This window comes from Carettochelys insculpta, chromosome 3 (assembly GCF_033958435.1).
Source record: "Carettochelys insculpta isolate YL-2023 chromosome 3, ASM3395843v1, whole genome shotgun sequence".
Classification (NCBI taxonomy): Eukaryota; Metazoa; Chordata; order Testudines; family Carettochelyidae; genus Carettochelys; species Carettochelys insculpta.
In genome coordinates this window covers 144390426-144412159 of record NC_134139.1, presented here as the reverse complement: position 1 = coordinate 144412159, position 21734 = coordinate 144390426, and the positions used below count along the sequence as shown (strand labels likewise).

The window sequence follows — 21734 nt, the reverse complement described above, 5'->3', positions numbered from 1 at the left end:
TCTATCTTGGTTCTAGAATATAGTCAGTCATTCAGTCACAGGAGGGAAACTTTTGTGATAGCTAAAAATCTTACCAACTTGTACAGAACAGCTCCCACATTTCACTTTTTTCTATTGCCTGGTTCTTCTTCACTTCCTCCTTTCTCTTAGCTAACTTCCAATTAGGATAACTGACAACTGCATATTAGAGAGACGGTATAAAAGATCAAGTATCCAGTTGTGCTGTTACAGTGGTACTTGAATTGTCCCAGGATGGAGGTGCTGAAGGGAGAGATGATGATTCTAGAACTGTGAGACATGAAATCCAGAAAATGGGCCGTCTCACATCCTAAGTAACTTTAGAAGGAATACAAAAAAAATATGGTTATCTATTGTAGGTTCTTCTTCAGCCCCCAGTTACTACTCTGAGTGCCTCACAGCTGTCCATGTATTTCTGTATTGGTAATAAAAAGGCAGCACAAAATGGAAGGCTCAAGCAGGAAAAGTAGCTTTATGTCTTTAAAACAGCTGATGGATTAGCTTCTGTTCTGAACAGAGAGGTTTGACAAAACTTTAACATCTTAGGCAGTGGCACTGTAGTTGCCATTGTTATTTGTACCCTTTCTTTAAACCAACAATTAATTGCTCTGACATTAGGGGACTGTGTAAGTCTGCAGTGCCATCACCTGGAGACAAATGTTCCTCCTTACACGAACTCTTCAGTTTTTAAAAAATCAGAGATCAGACTGAATAGCTTAAGCTGATTCTCTGGGCCAGCTCAGTGTCTGCAAATGCTCTTTACCAGCTCCATGGAAACCAATTTCACTAAGACACTAGCCTAGCTGTGCACTAGCCTAGCTATCTAGCAGTTGGACATTCTGCCAGAAGTTGAACTGTTCTGGCTCAGTGAATTGGGACTGGTCTTTCGTGACTGTATCGAAAGCTCTAGCATTTCCACTTTCATTTTAGAAAATTAAATCTTTTGAGTTTGCAGACCCCTAAAACATATTATGAGAAGGTGATGCCACAACTTATAAGACTCAGAACTGATTTATGGGGGAGAGGGAGAACAAACAGAGAAATCAATTTTCCTTTCGCCTGCGTGGCCCCCTCCCATTTTCTGACATTTTATCCCTACATATGACATCCTTCCATTTGGCAGAATTTGGTATTTTTAATATATGTTGGGAAATGGATATTCTTAAGCATTTAATTTATTAAATATTTCAACTGAACAAAATTCTGGGTTTTAAGAATTTTCCAGTTTTATTAATTTAGGTTTTCACAGTGGCAAGAAATAAGGTGGAGAATCAAGGCAAAATTATGATAAATTTTCAGCTTCAAAAAATTAAAACTTCAACTTAAAACAACTTGTATATTTTGATGTGATGTTGATAAAGTAAATATACTTAAAAATCAAACCCTAAAAAGCTATCAAGCAACTTGTCTCTCTTTGCCAACCTAACTTTCTATGATTGATAAAAAACTGGTTTTTCATTGAATCAAAAAAGCAGTCCAGTAGCACTTTAAGAGACTAGCAAAATAATTTACTAGGTGATGAGCTTTCATGGGACAGACCCACTTCTTCAGATCACAGCCATACCAGAACAGGACTCAATATTTAAGGCACAGAGAACCAAAAATAGTAAATCGAGGTTGACAAATCAGAAAAATATTATCAAGGTGAGCAAATCAGAGAGTAGAGGGGCGGCGGGAGTGAAGAATTAGAAAAAGCCAAGTATGCAGAAGAGCCCCTAGCGTGACCTAGGGAATTCCCATCCTGGTTCAAACCATGTGTTAGTGTTTCGAATTTGAATGTAAAAGAGTTTGGCAGCCTCTCTTCCCAAACTATTGTGAAAATTCCTCTTCAGTAAAATGCAAACTTTCAGGTCATTAACAGAATGTTCCACTCCATTAAAGTGCTGGCTGACAGGTTTGTGAATCAGGAGTGTTTTTATGTCTGTTTGGTGCCCACTAATTCTTTGTCTAAGAGTTTGAAGTCTGTTCAATATACAAAGCATCTGGGCATTGTCGCCACATGATGGCAGATATGATGTTAGTTGAGGAACATGAGAATGTGCCCACAATTCTGTGAATAACTTGGTTAGGTCCAGTGATGGTATCTCCAGAACAGATATGTAGACAAAGCTGGCAATAGGCCTTGCTTCAAGGAAAAGTTCCAGGACTGGTGTTCCTGCGGTACAGACTGTGGTTGATGGTGAGAATCGTCATAAGGTTGGAAGGTTGTCTGTAGGAGAGAACAGGCCTGTCACCTAGGCCCTTCTAGAATGTGGCATCCTGATTAAGGATAGGTTGGAGGTCTTTAATGATGCATTGCAGTGGTTTGATTTGGGGGTTGTAGGTAATGACCAGTGGTGTTCTGTTCTTGGCTTTTTTGGGACTATCTTGCAGTAGCTGATCTCTGGGTATTCGTCCAGCCCTGTTGATTTGTTTTTGTTTTTTTTTTTTTATTTCTCCTGGTGGGTAATTCAGGTTTAGGAATATTTGGTAAAGATCTTGTAGTTTGTCTCTGTCAGTAGGATCAGAGCAAATGCAATTGTACCTAAGGGATTGACTAGAAACAATGGATCTAGTTGTGTGTGCAGGATGGAAGCTCGAAGCCTGTAGATAAGTATAGCAATCAGTGGGTTTCTGGGTGAGTGTGGTACTGATCAAGCCATCCTTGATTTGTTCTGTAGTGTCCAGGAAATGCATCTCTTGCATGGAGTAGTCGAAGCATAAGTTGATGGTGGGATGCAGATTGTTAAAATCTCTGTGGAATTCTTCTAGAGTCTCTATACCACGGGTCCAACTCATAAAGATGTCATCAATGTATTTTAAGTAGAGGAGGGGTAATAGGAGGTGAGAGCTGAGGAATCATTGTTCCAGGTCAGTCATAAATATATTGGCATATTGTGGGGCCACGCGGGTGCCCACAGCAGTTCCACTAATCTGGAGGCATAAATTGTCCCCAAATTGGAAATAATTGTGGGTGAGAAGAAAGTTAGAGGTTAGACACCAAATTGGCCGTGGTGACATCAGCGATGGTATTCCTGATCGCTTGTAATCTGTCTTTGTGTGGAATATTAGTGTACAGAGCCTCTACATCCAGCGAAACAGACTTTTAATCAACAAAACCTAACTCCTTCCAAGCCTGACTGTCCTGTATATCACACTATCCCACCTCTCCATTCCTGATCTTGGACATCTGTAATGGTTCTCTCTGTTCTCAGTTCCCATTCTCCTCTCATCTTTTTCCTACTTTCACCTCCAGGGACAGAGGCAGCTACAGGGCAAAGCCTCTTCTGTCCTCCCCCTACTCCTTTTATCCCTGTTCTCCCCTGACATTAGGAAGGAGCCAGAAGGCTACGCAGACATTTTCCTACCACAGGAGGGAGCATGCAGGAAGAAAAGAATCCAGTAACTTGGGGCTGGCTCAGCTTCCTCCTTGACCTTCCTCCTCATTAATATATATAAATGGCTGTTCTGCAAGATATAATTAGGGTCGTAAGAATCTCTCATTAGCTTTATATAATTAATACTCTCCCATGTCTCTGTGAAGTCACCTGTACTTGTTGCAGAGTTTAGCATCAGGAACCCGTGACTATTTTCTACTTATATTTCAGAAATGCCAGTTGAATCTTCTTATTCTTCCCAATGTCAGGCATCTAATGCAACTCTTTCTTTCCATGCTGGTCAAGAAATAGACTTCCGTGTCCTGCTTATGATGTTCCAGTATTGCATGGCATGTAACTTGCAAATGCTACCATTTGCCATACCAAACACACAAATTAAACAGAAAAATGAGAGCTCGTGAGTACAGTGATATCCAGTTAACTTACTTATTTAAAAAAAAAAACCTCAGACAGTTACATTTTTTCTCCTTAAATACTGCTAAGGAATGCAGTATGATATAGACTGTAAGAAGGAAATAGCGAAAGCAAGAGTGACTTTGAAGGCAATGGATAATATTTGGAAAAGCAAAGCAATTAGCTTAAGAATGAAGCTTAGCGTCTTGAAAATGTGTGTATTCAGCAGTACGTTGTACGGATATGAAACATGGGTGATAATGAAAGATTCAAAAAGAAGAATATTGGAGTTCAAAAGGAGTTATAGAAAGATTCTGAGAACAGGATGGATGCAGAAGGTCAACAATGAGGAATTCTATAGAAAGATACGGCTGAAAGAGAACCTGCTGCAGAAGGTTATAAAATGGAAGCTACAACTATTTGGGCATATTTGCAGAACGAACGACAAACGAAAAATGAAGACCCTGGTATTCAGCATAATGGATGGTTCAAACAGGAGAGGCAGACCCCACAGAGAATGGATAGATATAATAGACTGGTGTGGAGCTAGTCTACAGAAACTAAGCCACTCCGCACTGGACTGGGAAAGATGGAAGGAAATAGTGAGAGAGACAGACACCAACGGGCACTGAGCCCACGGTTATTGATGATGATGATGATAACGACGACTACCACCACCACGGGAAACTTGGCCACACCCATGATAAGTAGTTGTCCAGCTCAGTATCATGCTGAATCTCATCTGGCAACATCCTTAAGCCTGCTGGACTAGAGAGATTCAACCTGTACATGTTTATTTGCAGAGCCTGGGCCAATATTAACTCGTCTGATAAGGGTGAAAGAAGCAGCAAGACATATGGCAAGTTAACTTTTCAATTTGTACATAAACTTTAAATTGTTTGTCACATGTGATATATATAGTTTGTAAGTTAAGTTTAGCAGAGGACTCAGGCGAACTGTTGAGAACTACATTTCTGGAAATGGTGCACTTCTAAAACCATCAAAAACAAGCAATACATTGGGAACTCACTGTATATGTCAACTAGTGGCTATAATCCTGGTTCTTTTATGAAATTAGACAATGTTAGTGTTCATATTTACTTTGATCAAGGTGTTTATTGCATTTCAGAGGGCATACATGCACTGGGTTCTTAAACCAAAATACAAAGAAAAGCTAGTTTGAAATTAGCTTTATGTAACTTTTTCCCCATTACACTGTATGTTATCCCCACAGTTAATTCAGATACAACCACTTTTAATGGTACCATACATTGATTAAATAGTTAATTTGAAAGACTTAGGTGAACATCTTTCCAATCCAATATGCTTTGAACAAAGAGCTGCCAAGCCACTTTTAAACACTGATCAACAGTGACCTCATTTACGAGTCAAAATCTTAAGCCAAGCCATCAGCACAAACAGTATGAGAACAAACTAAAAACGGAAGAAACAATATGTACAGTAAAGGGTGTGGTTCTCTGGGTTGGAATGAGATCTAAAATCACAAATGGTACAAAAACTACTCACAGCACAGCTGGGAAATGGAAATATGCTACTCTAAGGCACACACACAGGTAAGCACTAAAATAACAGATGGACATAAAGGGGTTAAATGAAAAATGATCATTGTTTGCAGTAATGTTATAGCTACAGACATACCAAAGAGTGCTTTCATATTTGACACTCTAATGTCAGCACAACTATGGCTGTTTTTTTTCCCCCCCAACTACGTGGAGAGAAACTGACCCTTTACTTATTTTCAGTGCATATAACTGAATTTAAATGCAAGAACTCAAACAATTAAGCTACATGTTAAATTTAAAAAGTGATAAATATGGTATTCTTTCAGATATGACTTTTCATAATTGGTAAAATAACTTCAAAGGCGAATGTGTGATGGATGTTTACCTTTATATTACTTTAAATCATATATCTTAACATATACAGTGCCACAAAAATAAAACATTTCTCACAACAATTGAAATTCCTGTGACTGGGAAAATGTATTCCACACAAAGACTTTTGTCTAGTTAAGTGTTTCTTACTATTGGTATTATCACACTATGTTTTGTAACAGATAAAGAAGAAACTGATTTTTAGGGAAATTTCAGGTGTTCGTCAAAAGGTATATACATTGAAACCTTCAAAACACAGACACATCGTTCCATATGGCTCACCACACAACAGCTGCATAATCTGCCCCCATTGGATAGGTTCAGAAAAGCACTAGAAGGCATCAGAAACATACATCCATTGTTTAAACTGTAGAACACAAATAACCCGAGTACACAATTTTAGAGCGAGAGTAGGGATAACAGCTAAGGTAGTACACATTCCTAATGTTCACTTTCACAGCTGTGCTACACGTTTCGGAAGTAAGAAAGTCTGAATAAGCACTGGGTTTGGTACTGGTGGCTCCCTTTGAAACTCTGAGCATCAATCTGTGATTTGTAGACTCCAAACTCACACATTTACTATCCAGTCAGAAAAACTGCAGCTGTGAAGACAAAAACAAAACACTTGGTATACAAATGTCAATATTTCTCCTTATCATACTAAAAGCAGCCGTAAAAACTACTCACTGGAGAAGTGGCTGTCATACAAAAACCACCGAAGAATCCAGCTATTTTTCTAATAAATATGAATAGAGCTGTCTCCCCAGCAAGTTAGCCCAGTTGCAATACTGAGACCCTATCATGCTTATGAGGGTGCTCTAAGGACATTGGGCCTTAGCGATAATGAGTTACCTGTGGTCTCACACCGCTCTAAATCAGCCCTTAACTACAGCCAGTGAAATACAGGGCCGAACTTCTGCTGTAGCTGGTGGGGGTATGGTTGAACTGATAGCCATGCAAGGCTCCAGCACTCATTCAAAAGTGGTGGCTGGCACTGCATAAAGTAATGAGAAATGGGCACCTGAAAAATCTCAGACATCTTGTTTCAGTTGTGGAGATGCTACCTTCTCTTTTGTTCCAGTCTAATAAAATGGCAGATGAGCTAGGAGAAGTTGTGTTTAAATAGTTTCACGTATGATACGTCATTGGTATCCTTATTTTATTACTGGCTCCCTCAACCCATTTCATGCTTTGATACGTGAAACCTCATATTTCTTCTCACAAAGATTTACCGTGCTTACAGTCTTATTCCTTACCCCCCCACACTTTCAATTATCCTCCCCTAGTGTCCCCCTTCTCTCTTTAAATGTGCCCTCACTAGGTTTCATTCTCTCCCACATCCATGCTCCCCCCAGGCTGTTCCACGTAGCCCTGCTCAGTGCCGTATGCCACGATGTGTAGAAGAGCCTGGCTGGTAGCACCCCACATGGAGAAAAAGAAGAGAAACCGGGGAGGGGGGGCAGTCCTGGAAACAATGAGGGATGGAAGGGGCACTGCCTGCATTCTTATCAGAGCTGTAACATCCTCTGACTCTGTGCATCTGTGTGTCTCAATTTGACTGAGTCACAAGAAGTTTAATGCCAAATCAGTTTTATGGTCATAAATCCATTTCTTGCTCCAAATTAGGATTACATCATAGGGCTGGTCACAAGAAGAATTAATGTACAGAGGAGAGTTACTATTCCATCAATGATCTGCTACAATAGCAGCATTAAAAAAAACCAAGATTGCTTCTGGCAAAGCAACCTAGCTTTCAGTTTTCCCCAATGCTTCAGTCTATCTTTAATAGCCTTCTCAATCAAATGAAGGCAGAGCCTCAAGACAATGCAGAGGAAATTCAAAGGAACACTGGAAACTCAAATGATGTAAATGACAGCTGGCTAGAACTGAGAAGCAAATTATGCAACAATTAGCTTTAAATACCTGTGTATGTACTCTTATTCAGTGCATGGAATATATGAGATTACTATGTACATTTAAGAAAATATTTTCTTCACAGAATTTACATATGAATAAATACACGGTTCCTAATTTAGTCTGTCTATGTCAAAGAGAAAGTTTTAAGTCATTACTACTTCTCCATGCCTATCTGGCAACTTGGGGGCGGGGGGCGGAAAACTTAACAGGGCTCCAATAGGTACTTTTGGTTTCTGGTTTCCAAGTGTATTTTTTTCTGTAAGCATTTGCAGGGTCTTATTCAAACTTGTCGTAAAATTTTACATCTTGTAATAGTTAACTGTTGCAAACCAAATACATAACCCCAGTAAGTTCCAGAATACCTTATTTATTTATAAGAAGTCCTTGATGTTAAGATCAGCTAAAGGGTCCTTTGTTGGAGGTTTCTTGGGACTTTGAGTGGTTGGTGTAGGGCTTGGAGAGAGCTAACAAAGCAGAAATCAGCCATGGAAAGCAGAATAAGAAAGCAGATAAAGACACAAAAGAATTAGGTAGATTACAAGCACATTACAAATATGCAAAAAAAAAGTTAAAATTCTTTATTTACAGGCTGTACATTATATTTTTTGTCATCCCTAGTTTGTATCCAATGTTATTTGCTAATACAATTATTACAAAGTTGACAATACTTAATGGACACTTGAATTCAAGACAAAAGAAGGAGTCCTTATCGTCTTAGTAACTTATCTCATCTGGTAGCAGTGAATTTTCTGCTCAGTGTACTCATTAAATGACACTTGCCCAACCAGATTAGAGAATTGATAGGAACACTCATTTGGTAAAAAGGCAATTGATATTTTGTAGCAATACAAGCATGTATGGAACACATATTTCCACAGAAAAATGTGGTTAGTGTTCACTGGCATAGAGCAATCTGCAATCAAAAGAAAAAGCCCAACTTACAGCAGGCCAAGCTAAACTGAACACAACAGTTCACACAAAGAAAAGTATTAAACATGCAAAGACAAGCGATCAAATTTAGAAAATACAAGAATTAAGATTATACAGGCAATTTTAATTTTGTCTCTTAGGCTGAAACACAAGGCATGTGAACAATTACTTGATTTCATACAACATTTTCCACAGAAAAACTTTACCTCATTCAATGTACAGGATGGATGGTGCTCATTTAATAAGGTACTAAATAGTTTGTTTTTTCAGAGTTTCTCAATGGGTCTCACACTTTGTTTACTGCACACTATTTCAAACCCAATTCTGAAGACATTCTGAAGCCCTCAACTCAGACCACTGCAACGAATTATTAAAGAACTACAACCTATCCTTCATCAGCATGCCACACTCCAGAAGGCCCTGGGTGACACGCCTGTTCTCTCCTACAGACAACCTCCCAACCTTATGAGGATCCTCGCCAACAGCCACAGTCTGAGAGTCAGGAATACCAGTCCTGGAACCTTTCCTTGCAACAAAGCCCGCTGTCAGCTTTGTCCACATATCTTCTCTGGAAATACCATCACTGGACCTAACCAGGTTACTCACAGAATCACAGGCACTCTCTCATGCTCCTCTACTAACATCATATATGCTATCATGTGCCAACAATGCCCAGATGCTTTGTATATTGGACAGACTAACTCCCTTAGACAAAGGGTCAATGGGCACAAAACAGACATCAAAACACTCCAGGATCCACAAACCAGTTAGTCAACATTTTAATGGAACGTGGCGTTCTATTAATGACCTAAAGGTATGTGTGTTACTGAAAAAGAACTTTTGCACCGTTCTTCAAAGAGAAACAGCCAAGCTGGCTTTTATATTCAAATTTGGCACATTAACACATGGTTTAAACTGGGCCGGGAACTTTCTGAGCCACCATAGGGCAGGCGTGTCCAACCCGCAGCTCGCATGCGGCCCCAGACAGCTAGTAATGCAGCCCCACAAGATCGTAAACTTTTAACATTATTATGTGATTTATATACAAAAATTATATATTTTATATGCGGCCCAAGACAATTCCTCTTCACTCAATGCGGCCCAGGCAAGCCAAAAGGTTGGACACCCATGCTATAGGGGCTTGTCTGCATACTTGGCTTAATCTAATTCTTGACCTCCCACCCCACACCCCTCCACTCTCTGATTTGCTCACCTTGATTATCTTTCTGATTTGTCCTCCTTGCTTGCTGTTTTTGGTTCTCTGTGCCTTAAATATTGAGTCTGTTCTGGTCTGGCTATGGTCTGAAGAAGTGGGTCTGTCCCACGAAAGCTCACCTAATAAACTATTTTGCTAGTCTTTAAAGTGCTACTTGACTGCTTTTTGTTTTCATTCTGAAGACAGTTATTAATTTCTGCATAGGCTTTAGATCAGTGGTTCTCAATTTTTTTTTTTTGCAGACTCCTTGCAAAATCACTGAGTCTCTTGGGAACTCTGTGGCAGAAGCAGAGATCAAAACTAATTCCCCAGAGCAACATTCAATTGCCTTGATCATGAGACCTTCCTTTCTCTTCTGCAATCCCCTACTTGGTTCTTTACACTCCCCAGCTTCTGGGAAAAAAAAAAAAAGAGGCAGGTGTCCTACAGAAAGCCTCCCTTACTACATAACCCTGATTCTTCTCCAGAAAAGATCCATCTTGTGCTGTGGACAAGGCGGGGTCACATGGAACAAAAAAAAAATTTACAACTTGACCAAATTTAGGCATGTTTTCACAGGGACAGCAAAAGGCACATCACTTACAAAGGCCACTCCCTTGTCAAATTTCTGAAGTCTCTGTTCTGAACTATAGAGGGAGGAGGGTTCCAAAACTTAAATCAAGGAACTGATTGTCAGAATTTAACATTAGTGAAAAATGCTTTTCAGAAGTCTTGTTCTCAGCAAAGGCTGGACTGTTTTGGCAGAAGTTTTCCAAAAACATTCCCACTGGAAGATGACCTCCAGCGTGGAAAAAGTCTCACTTCAAAAACAGTTTGACAAAATTAGAAGCAATTGAAAACAGTCCTTCTAATAGGACACACCAGACAACTTTATTAAAGAGTGCTGCCAGTCTGGCCTAACTTACACACACCATTTACTCGCCTTTTGATTTATATCAGAAATACAATGTAACCTGATTACAGATATGATCCTGGATATTCTCTCAGACTATACCTTATGGATGCCTCAAAAACGGTCATTGTAGACTGTCTACAGTGTCTTTTTTTTTTTTTTAAATACAAGAATATAAATATAGCCACAATTGAAATATTTCTGTGTTTAACAACATCACATCACCTTCACGTCCCAACCAAGACCATGGCCCCTTCGTGCTAAGCACTGTATTTCTTAATATAGCATTCAAGCCAGGGCAATGAACAGGATTGATGCAGAGCATTTGGTTCAAGGGCATCTCAAGTTGTTCTCTCACAAATGCTTCCAACACCACTGTTCTGTCTCTCTCAATTACCCACCTAATCCCATCCTGTTTAAGAGGTACACTGAACTAGGAAGCCTTTAAGGAAAGATATAATAACTGGATGAGGGAATCTTTGTTCCCACTGAAGATTATTCAACACCCAACTTTTCTGATTGGGCAGAGAAGAAAATATCACATATATAAAGGAAAGCTTTCAATTGATTTATTCTTATAAGGCTACATATATGAATCAGTGGATTTAAAAGCCAGCATAAAGTTTTCCTTTACCATATATTCAGTGCTGTAAATGGACAGCTTTTCAAACCAAATTTCCCACCAACACTTACTATCAGGAAAAGCTTACACAACAAATGCCTGTAAAGGGGCATGGAATGCAATGCCATTAACACACTATTTCTATTTTAAAACTTACATTTTAGTAAGTTACAAATAAAAGCAGACTTACTTGTACACCGGGTCCAGGTGCAACTCCAAATGGCGGCCTCATCATAGGCTGTCCATACATAACCGGCTGCTGAGGCATCATGGGTACACCTGTTGCAGCAGGGGGCTGTGAAATGAAGTTAAAAACATAAGACTGCTAAAGATGATAAGGAAAAAGTTATATTTTTCATCATTTAAATATCACTTACCATTCCAAATCCTGCTCCTGGCTGTGCAACAGGGGGGACACCTGTGGCAGGAGGAATAGCACTTGCTGGAGGCACCGCTCCTGTCTAAAATCCAAACAAATCCACAGATGAGAATTTTAATAAATCCAACTGCAATTATGTAGACTCAAAGCATTGCTTAAATTGCACAGCAGCCAACCTCTAATGCTATTCAGCCATTTTAATTCTCAAAACACTGAGAAGTGTTCATTAGACACTTCAAAACAGGGTTTCTAGAGAAGGATCTATATTAGATATTTAGATATGCACTTCTCATTAGAATTTGCATGATAAATTCTGCTATAAAGATAGACTTAAGAATTTTGGAAACAGCTTCTACAGATTATCCATGTCTTACTATAATACAGCTGGAAAGGAATGGCAAGGGAAATTTTTCATACAGAACTGCAACATTACTTCCCATTCCTCTTTCTCACCCAGTAACAGTCTTCAAAATATGTTATGGGCTGTTATAAAAGATAGTCATCAATTATTCTTTACGTCTACTGAAGTAATGGCCATATCTTCAGCAAGGAAGATTTAGGTTAGATATTAGGAAGAAAACCTCATTATACTGATAAACTAGTACTAGAATAGGCTTTCAAAAGGAGGCCATGTAATCCTTCTCAATGCACATTCACTAAGATAGACAAATCTCTCACAAGCATTTGCTTAAATACATTTGGTCCTGCCTCAGCATGGAAGATGAAGTAGATGACGTCTCAACATCTCTTCTAGCCCTACATTTCCATTATTCTGCATTAGCTCTCTTGGTTATTACTCAAACAAAATGCATTAAGTGGACCTTTTAAAACATGTCACATAGTTAAACTGGGGTGGTTTACCTTGATCAAAGATGAGCAACAACACAAACAAAAAACCCACAACACACTACTACAGATCCTGGCCAATTAATTACTGTGGTGGATTAGTGCTTGTGCCTATCAGTCTGAAAACTCCATTTTGTTTTACATACCTCATTTTGAGTGTAAATAGTGCTCCACCTTTGCTTTTGTCTTTAGCCTCTACATTTGACTGGACTAAAGAGAAGTTACTCACCGTAGTAACGGTGGTTCTTCGAGATGGGTCCCCGTGGGTGCTCCACAGTAGGTGACGGGCTTGCCCGGCGCCGCAGATCGGATCTTCCAAGCAGTTTCTGCCGGACCGCGCATGCGCCGGCGTGCGCCGCTCCCTTGCGCGCTCCTGGCCATGTGCGCGATCCGGTCCCCGCCAGTTCCTCGACCAGCCGCCTCGGGTGCCCCTGCAAAACACTAACAGAGATCCGAAGCGGGGAGGATGGGTGGGTAGTGGAGCACCCACGGGGACACATCTCGAAGAACCACCGTTACTACGGTGAGTAACTTCTCTTTCTTCTTCGAGTGTCCCCGTGGGTGCTCCACAATAGGTGACTACCCAGCAGTAACCCAAGATAGGAGGTGGGTAATCGGATTATGTGCAGCTTGTCCCCGAGAGGACCGCTGCAGAGAGACGGGTATCCTCTTGGAATACCCTGTGTAGGGCGTAATGTTTGGCGAAGGTGTCGTAGGACGACCAGGTCGCCGCTCTGCAAATGTCTTTTAACGCAACGCCCTTGAAAAAGGCTGTTGATGCCGCCACCGCCCTGGTGGAATGAGCCCTGGCAGTGGCCGATAAAGGAGTCTTTTTGAGCTCGTAGCACATTTTTATGCAGGATACAATGTGCTTCGAGATTCTCTGCGAGGAGAGACCCTCTCCTTTCGATTTGGGAGCGAGGGAGACTAGGAGTCTATCCGTTTTCCGGAAGGACTTGGTCCTGTCTACGTAGAAGGCTAGCACCCTCCTCACGTCCAGGAGGTGTAGGTGCGCCTCTTCGTTGGAGTTATGAGGCTTTGGATAAAACGAGGGTAGAACAATAGGTTCGTTGATGTGAAACTCGGAAGAAACTTTGGGAACAAAGGCTGGATGCAGCCGTATGGTTACCGCCTCCTTGGAAAAAACAGTGCAGGGTGGCGTTGCCATGACTGCCGCGAGCTCGCTCACCCTACGAGCTGACGTAATTGCAAGAAGAAAGGTCATCTTTATTGTAAGGAGGCGGAGGGGAACCGTGGCCAAGGGCTCGAACGGTGGTCCCATCAGTGTGGTCAGCACCAGGTCCAAGTTCCACGAAGGTGGAATCGGTTTCCAAGGGGGGTAGAGGTTTACCAACCCTTTGAGGAACCTGGTAACCATAGGGTGGGCGAACACCGTGTGCCCTTCCTCCTCATGTCTGAACGCCGAGATGGTGGCAAGGTGGACCTTTAACGAGGACAGCGAGAGTCCTCCTCTCTTGAGGTCCAGTAAATACTCTAGAATTGTAGGTATAGGCACCGAAAGGGGGGCCAGCTGTTTGGTAGAACACCAAGCCGTGAAGCGAGTCCATTTTTGTTTGTAGGTCTTCCTAGTGGAAGTCCTCCTGCTACTTTCTAGGACTTGCTGTACTCCCACTGTGCATGTGCTCTCTAGGGAGCTGAGCCATGGATTAACCACGCTTGCAGTCGCAGGCTTTGGGGGTGCGGATGCACTATGGACCCCTGGGCTTGCGTGAGCAGACCCGGCGCCACCGGAAGAGGCATCGGTGGACGGTCCGACATGCGCAGGAGTAGGGGGAACCATTGTTGGCGATCCCACGTTGGGACTATCAGGATCATCCGGGCCCTTTCCCTCCTGGATTTTTGCAAAACTTTGTGGATCAGCACTGTGGGAGGAAACGCATAAAGCAGGGGGCCCCCCCACGGGATCGCGAACGCGTCCCCCAAGGACCCCCATCCCAGTCCTGCCCTGGAGCAGAATCGTGGGCACTGCTTGTTGTGCTGAGTGGCAAACAGATCTATTTGGGGAAAAACCCCATGCGTGGAAAATCGGCCGTAGCAGATCGGGATGGATCTGCCACTCGTGTGAGCGCAAAACGCCTGCTCAGCTGGTCTGCCTTCACGTTGTGCGCACCCGGCAAGTATGAGGCTTTCAAGATTATATCGTGGGTGATGCACCAGTTCCATGAGCGGATTGCTTCCGCGCATAAGGCACGGGATCGAGCTCCTCCTTGCCTGTTTATATAAAACATGGTGGAGGTATTGTCTGTACTGATCCCGACGACTTTGCCTTGTATGTGGTCTCGAAAGTGTTTGAAGGCGTTGAACACCGCTCTGAGCTCCAGTACATTGATGTGTAGTGACTGTTCCGTGGGTGACCACAGTCCTTGAGTCACCTCTTCGCCCATGTGCGCTCCCCACCCTATGAGGGAGGCATCTGTAGTGAGAAAAACCGATATTTGCGGCTGGTGGAAGGGTACCCCTGTTAGCAAGTTCCTGGGGTTTACCTACCATTGCAGGGATTTGCGCACCCCGGCTGTGGGCAACACCACCCTGTGAACGGTGTGTACTGCCGGTTTGTATACACTCGCCAGCCAGTGCTGTATGCTGCGCATGTGTAACCTGGCGTTCTGCACTACAAACGTCGCCGCTGCCATGTGGCCCAGCAGCTGCAAGCACGTCAAGACCGGCACCGTAGGGCTGAAGGTGATGACTTGCACGAGGGAACCGATGGCTCGAAAGCGAGCCTCTGGTAGGTATACTCTCGCTGTAACCGAGTTTATGCGAGCCCCTATGAACTCTATGTCCTGTGTGGGGTCTATTTGTGATTTTGCCAGATTGATAACCAGGCCAAGTGAGGAGAACGTGTTTGCTGTGACGCGTATCATGCGCAGAACCTCCCCTTTCGAGGCCCCTTTGAGCAGGCAGTCGTGCAGATACGGGAAAATAAATACCCCGTCTGTGCAGCTAGGCTGACACCACTGCCAAGGTCTTGGTGAAGACTCTGGGGGCCGAGGAGAGGCCAAATGGTAGGACCTTGTATTGGAAGTGTTCGTTGCCTACCATGAACCGGAGGAATCGCTGGTGAGCCGGATGGATGGTTATGTGGAAGTACGCGCCTTGTAAATCAAGGGCTGCGAACCAGTCTCCATCGTCCAGTGCTGTAAGGATGGAGGCGATCGTGGTCATCCGAAAACGTTGCTTGCGCAGGTACCTGTTGAGGCCGCGAAGGTCTAAGATGGGCCTCCAGCCTCCTGTCTTTTTCTCCGTGAGGAAATACCGGGAGTAGAACCCTTTTCCTTGCAGTTGCTCCGGCACCCTTTCCACCGCCCCTATGAGCACGAGATGGGCCACCTCCTGCCTGAGCCTGGCTACATGGGAGGCCTCCTGGAGGTGGGGCTTGGGTGGAGGTCGCGACGGTGGGAGCGACTGGAAGGGGATGGCGTACCCCGTGGCTATGATCTCCAGCACCCATTTGTCTGTGGTGATCCTTTGCCACTGGTCGTAGAATGGTCGGAGGCGATGGTGGAATAGCCGCTTCGGATGACCTTGTGTGATGGTAGTGATGGCGCAGCCCTGGATCTGTATGTCAAACTTGTGGCCTTTGGCCCCGCCCCGAGGACGCACGGCTCTGTTGTGAGCGTCGCCTGGGAGTTCTGTACTGCTGGTGCTGTTGATGTCGCCCTTGCTCGTAACCCCTGTGATACTGGGGGCGCTGTTGCTGGTACTGGTACCGCCTTTGCTGAGGGTAGTACCTTTTCTTTGTGTATGGAGGGGTGTAAATCCCCAGGGTCCTGAGTGTGGCTCTTGAATCTTTACTGGAATGAAGGACCGAGTCAGTTGATTCAGCAAACAGCTTCTGCGAGTCGAAGGGAAGGTCAACTATCTTCGCCTGCAGATCCCTCGGTATACCCGAGGTCTGGAGCCAGGACTCCCTTCGCATCACCACTGCGGTTGCTGTGGAACGTGCTGCTGTGTCAGCAACGTCCAAAGCAATCTGAACTCCCGTCCTCTTAGCCGCGTAGCCTTCTTGCACTATGGCCTTGAGGACCGGCTTTTTGTCCTCTGGAAGCGAGTCCATGAGGGAGGTTAACCTGGAATAGTTGTCAAAATTATGGTTCGCCAAGTGCGCTGCGTAATTTGCCATTCGCAACGTTAAAGTGGAGGAGGAGTAGACCTTTCTGCCGAACAGCTCTAGCTTCTTGGCATCTTTGTCTGTTCCCCCTGTTTTAAATTGAGATGTTTTTGATCTTTGTTGCGAGGACTCCACCACCAAGGAGTTTGGCTGTGGGTGGCTAAACAGGAACTCCATGCCCTTTGCCGGCACGAAGTATTTCTTATCCACTCTCTTTTGGACAGGCGGAATAGTTGCAGGGGTCTGCCATATCGTAGTGGCGGACTCTAAGATCGCTTCATCAAGCGGTATTGCTACTCTGGAGGAGGCCGGAGGTCTCAAATTTTTGAGGAGCTTATGGTGTTTCTCTTGCACCTCTGCTGTCTGGATGCCTTGCATGAAGGCCACCCTCTTAAACAGCTCCTGAAACTGTTTGAGATCGTCCGTAGGATGGACGTCCCCCAGGGCCATAGCCTCGTCCGGGGAGAAGAGCGAGGAACCGCTGGGGTACGTCTCTCTGGACCCTTCTGGTTCCTGCTGGTGATGGTACACCCTCTCGCTGGAGGTTTGCGAGGGAAAATCTTGGGGTTCCATGACCAGTCCCCCCTGAGATGCTTGAGTCTCTGTCCCCGGTCGCAATTGCCCTCGGGGGTACGAGATAGTCTGTGGGGATCTTTCCCTAGTAGATTGCCGATGGTGTCTATGCCCCGCGTGGTAGGGGCGACCATGGCAGTATAGGCACTGTTCTTGGGAAGGTGACCTAGACCACTCCCTTGGTGCGTACCCTCTGCGTCTGGGGGAGGGAGATCGTCAAGACACTGGAGAGAGCGATTTTGCATAATAGTCCAGCGGTTCAAACCCCAGGAAGGGTGAAGGTGGTGCCAGCCATGGTGAGGCTGGTTGTAAAAATGGAGAAGGGGGCTCCGGGTAGGCTAGGGGGGACCCCTGCCTTCTGGTTGGAGTCTGCAACATGAGCGGAGGGCTGTGAGAAAGCAGCTCCACAGCCCTGTCTGGAGAGGGGCTGCAATGCCTCCTCTTGTGTGCAGCCTTCCCCCTCCCTGGAGGAGGTAACTCCGACCCCTGACGCGCGGGGGATCCCGGCCCCGTCGGCACCGTGCTAGGCACGCTCGAAGGCGGTGCCGCACATGCGGTGTCCTTCTGCGCCTGCAGGCTACGTGCCTGCGCGCTCTGCACCGCCGGTTCCCTGGGGGTCGGTGCCGCTGCCTGCGGTGCCGCCGGTACCGGCGCTTGTTTAGCCGCCGCCCTGCCTGCGGTGCGGGGCGGCTGGCTGATTATCGGAGGCTGAGCCGCTTCCACGTGGCTCTCCGTGCCGCCGCCGATCAGCTGTTGCTGCGGCTGGGGGCTGCTTGCTCCTCCCGTCCCGCTCACTGTTGCTGCCGGCAGGGATCGGGCTGGAGAGACTTTCCTCCGTTTTTGCGCTGATGGAGTGAGGGAGGCAGCTTTCCTTTTAAGGGCCCCGGAGGGTCCCTCCTGCTGCGGCCGCTCCGGCACGTCTGGCTGGAGGGCCTTATCAAGAAGCAGCATTTTAATCCGCATCTCCCTGTCTCTCCATGCTCTGGTTGTTAATTTAGCACAGAAGGCGCATTTCTGTGCCACATGGGACTTCCCCAGGCACCTTATGCATAGACGGTGCCCATTGGACGCTGGCATCGCCTCTCGGCAGGACTCACATTTTTTAAAGCCTGAAGAGGACATTGTTGGTGAGTCTTTGAGTTTTTAAGCGGGTACTTAGCACCTTCTTTGTGCCGTTTTCCCCGTCTGATGGCCTGCCTCAGCAGGAGGGCTGATGGCCCTAGCTCCTGGCCTCCGGCGCTTGTTACTGGGACTGGACTGAAGCTGTCCTGCTCGTAGCTTGTTCGTTGGTTTTTTTTTTTTTTTTTTTTGCAAAATAACAACCGGCTAACTTGTAGTAGCCTAAGTACCTGAAAAAAACTTCAAAGAAAAACAGATAAAGTCGTTGAATACGCTATTTGGCCTTAGCCTAGTCGGATTCCGTCTGCAGCCGACGGCGGTTAAGAGGAACTGGCGGGGACTGGATCGCGCACATGGCCAGGAGTATGCAAGGGAGCGGCGCGCGCCGGCGCATGCGCGGTCCGGCAGAAACTGCTTGGAAGATCCGATCTGCGGCGCCGGGCAAGCCCATCACCTATTGTGGAGCACCCACGGGGACACTCGAAGAAGAACCACAAGATCTTAGCACAAAGTCTGTGGGCCCACTGGTGAAGAGCTGACCATAGAGCAAGCCTTCAACAGTCATTAATCTGGATCATCTTTCATTTAAACGGAAACATCCTAGAGCAATGAGCTGGCTGAAGACCAAGTGAATTAAGAGTCCCTAGTTTGGGCTTTAGGAGGGTTATAATCAAGCAGCAAAAGTCACCTGCCAAGGGACTGGAAGTTGCTTGGGGCAAGTGGTTAGTCACTTGATAGAGAGGGCTGAAAAACCTGTAAATAGTGCTCTTAGCAGAGGCTCTCTCATACCAACCAGGATAAAATGACTTGGCTGGACAGGAGGAGAGCAATTCTGAAAGGACTGATGAAAACTCAAAGGGATTCCAGAGAGGGAAGGACAGAAGACAGAGGGATTTGCAGGCAGCTGTTATTTGCCTGCCACCTGTTGTACTTGGCTCTATGAGAAAAATAACTTTTTTTTACGAGAACTCCTTTGTAAGGCCTGAATGTTACTTTGCTTTAGCTATCACAGAATCCTTAACGGGTGAAAGAGTAATCCAGAGGGTGCAAGGCTTCAGTTGAACTCTACAAGAATTACTGGTGATGCTTGGGAGAACTAGCACTAACTTCAGGGTCGAAGCAGTTGGACTGTGACATCCCTTCTGAGGAATGGGGAGCAGAGTATGGGGGTGAAAAAACATAGCTAACAGACTTCCAAAGAAAGTAGAAGATGCATTTTTGAAATAGGTGTCACTGCCTTTGAAGTATACACTTGCAATGGTTCACAGCAGAAGTTTGGCAAATACTTTTTAAAAACCCAGATTTTTGAATGGACATCAATACAAATACAGATAGTCTATCTACAATGTCTAGCAGATTAAGTATCTGGTCCCAATGGTATGCAAGGGCATTTAAAACCAGCCACATTAATATATAAGTGATAATTTCCATCTAACTTTAAGCCACCTGTAAGAACTGTAGTGCAGGCAAAAAGCAGTTAGTACTTTCAAGTTTTTTTTTTTTTTAAACTAAAAAGTATGATCAATAGAACTTCAAAATCAGTTTCACTCACACAACAGAAATCTGCCCAACCTTTCTGGTGAGAAAAAGTTGAAAATTATAACTAATCAGTCAAAATTCCACACCCACATTAAATGGAAGTTGACAGAATGACTGTAAAACATGTCTTTCTCCCCCATTGAAACGTTTTCGCTCACATTATTAAAATAAAACATCACACCCTATTGTCTTGAAGTGACTGACACTTCTTTCAGGCACACATACACAGATCCTGAGCAGGTGTTCAGCAGCATAGCTCCGCTAACATTAATTCAAGAATGCCAGTTTACATCAGCTGAGGATCTGGCTCAAAGACATTAGTTGTCTCAAATCAACATTTAGATCATCCCTCATAGATGTTTCTCTAACTTGCTCTTTAGAGATCTCCAATAATGGAGATTTTACAGTCGCCTTAGGCTATTTATTCCATTGTTCGACCACTCTGACAGACAGTTTTCCTAATGTCCAACTTAAACCTCCACTGCTGCAATTTAAGCCCATGGCTTCTTGTGCCCCCATAAGAGATCAAACAAAACATATTTTCTCCTTCCTTGTAACAAACTTTTAGATACTTGAAAGCTGTTATCATGTCCTCTCTGTCTTCCCTTTTCCAAACTAAACAAACCCAATTCTTTCAGTCTTCCCTCATAGGTTGTTTTCATATGCTTTAATCATTTTTGTTGCTCTTCTCTGGACCATCTCCGATTTCTCCACCTCTATCTTGAAAATGTGGTGCCACTACTGGGCACAATTCTCTAACTTGTAGCCTAGTCAAGGCAGAATAGAACAGAAGAACACATATGTCCTCATTAAACTTCATCTTGTTTACCTCAGACCATATTTCTAGTTTGTCCAGATCTTTTTGAATTATGATCCTCTCCACCAAAGCACTCGCAACCCCGCCCCACTTGGTACCCTCTGTTATCTCTATGCCATTGTTAAAATTGTTGATGAAGACATTGAACAGAACTGCTCCCAAGATCATGACTTAAGTGGTGCTCGACATGAAGCGTTAGGTCTATTCACAGAACTACATACCAAGGGGCCAGCTGGAGGAACACCAGTTGACCATGTCGCAGGTGCTACTTTTGGTTGCCAGTTAGCTCCGCCTGTTAACTTCTTTTCTCCAGCATTCCACTGAAGGTCTCCCCTAATTCAAATGCAGAAGCAGAGACAGAAGTAAGAATGAAGCTATACGTTGAATATACAAACTGAGCACGCTGAAGTTATGCACATTAATTCATATAAATGTTGAACAAAAAGTCAGCAGGCACATTACTCTGTCATGGGCAGCTGAGAAATTCCAGAATGCATGCAGCACACATTAAATTTGTTCACAATCTAGTTGCTATAGCTAATGGCCATTACTGAGATAACAGACCATCATAAACTGGGCAATTTAAAAGATGAAAACAGAATTACTGGTAAAAAAAAAAGTCTTTAAACCTCATTAACACCACATAATTAGTAGTAAGAGAGAAGCCAAAAGAATGGTTTAGTGTTGTATTCACATTCAGCTATATGGTATAACCTACAGGGTAGGACACAATTTATATAAAGGCAAAAAGGTGAGGGACTGGGCACTTTATATTCTATTGTTAATCAAGTTATTTCACAGGACAGCATTGTTTGTCAGTAAATTGGGACTGATTCTGTTTCAGAGTAACAGAGAAAGCAGGCAAATCCACCAAAAGAGAAGAAGAACAAGGGGAAGAACAGAAAAGAGTCAATGATTTAAAGTACATTTTGTGTTCTCTTTTCTAAAGAGAAAGAAGGCTTTAGTCATGATTTTCTCTATTTTTACTCCATTAGCTCATTCTAAGTAGAGGTTGTGAACTAGCTGTCAGTGGTGACAATCACAGAAAGGGTATCTAAACATAAAAGAC

At 44.1% G+C, this 21734-nt stretch overlaps 1 protein-coding gene across 1 annotated transcript in view; it reads right to left on the bottom strand.

Moving 5' to 3' along the window:
- Window positions 1-5001: 5001 nt before the first annotated feature.
- The window catches only part of SNAP91 (synaptosome associated protein 91), a 123830-nt gene continuing 107097 nt past the window's right edge, over window positions 5002-21734 (bottom strand). Inside the window, exons 25-29 of the mRNA XM_074988863.1 lie at window positions 20887-20998; window positions 11638-11721; window positions 11451-11555; window positions 7963-8064; window positions 5002-6285 (exon numbers count right to left, since the gene is read on the bottom strand). Of these exons, the coding sequence (XP_074844964.1) occupies window positions 7972-8064; window positions 11451-11555; window positions 11638-11721; window positions 20887-20998 (394 nt within the window). The 3' untranslated portion in view covers window positions 5002-6285; window positions 7963-7971. The remainder of the gene's footprint in view (window positions 6286-7962; window positions 8065-11450; window positions 11556-11637; window positions 11722-20886; window positions 20999-21734) is intronic.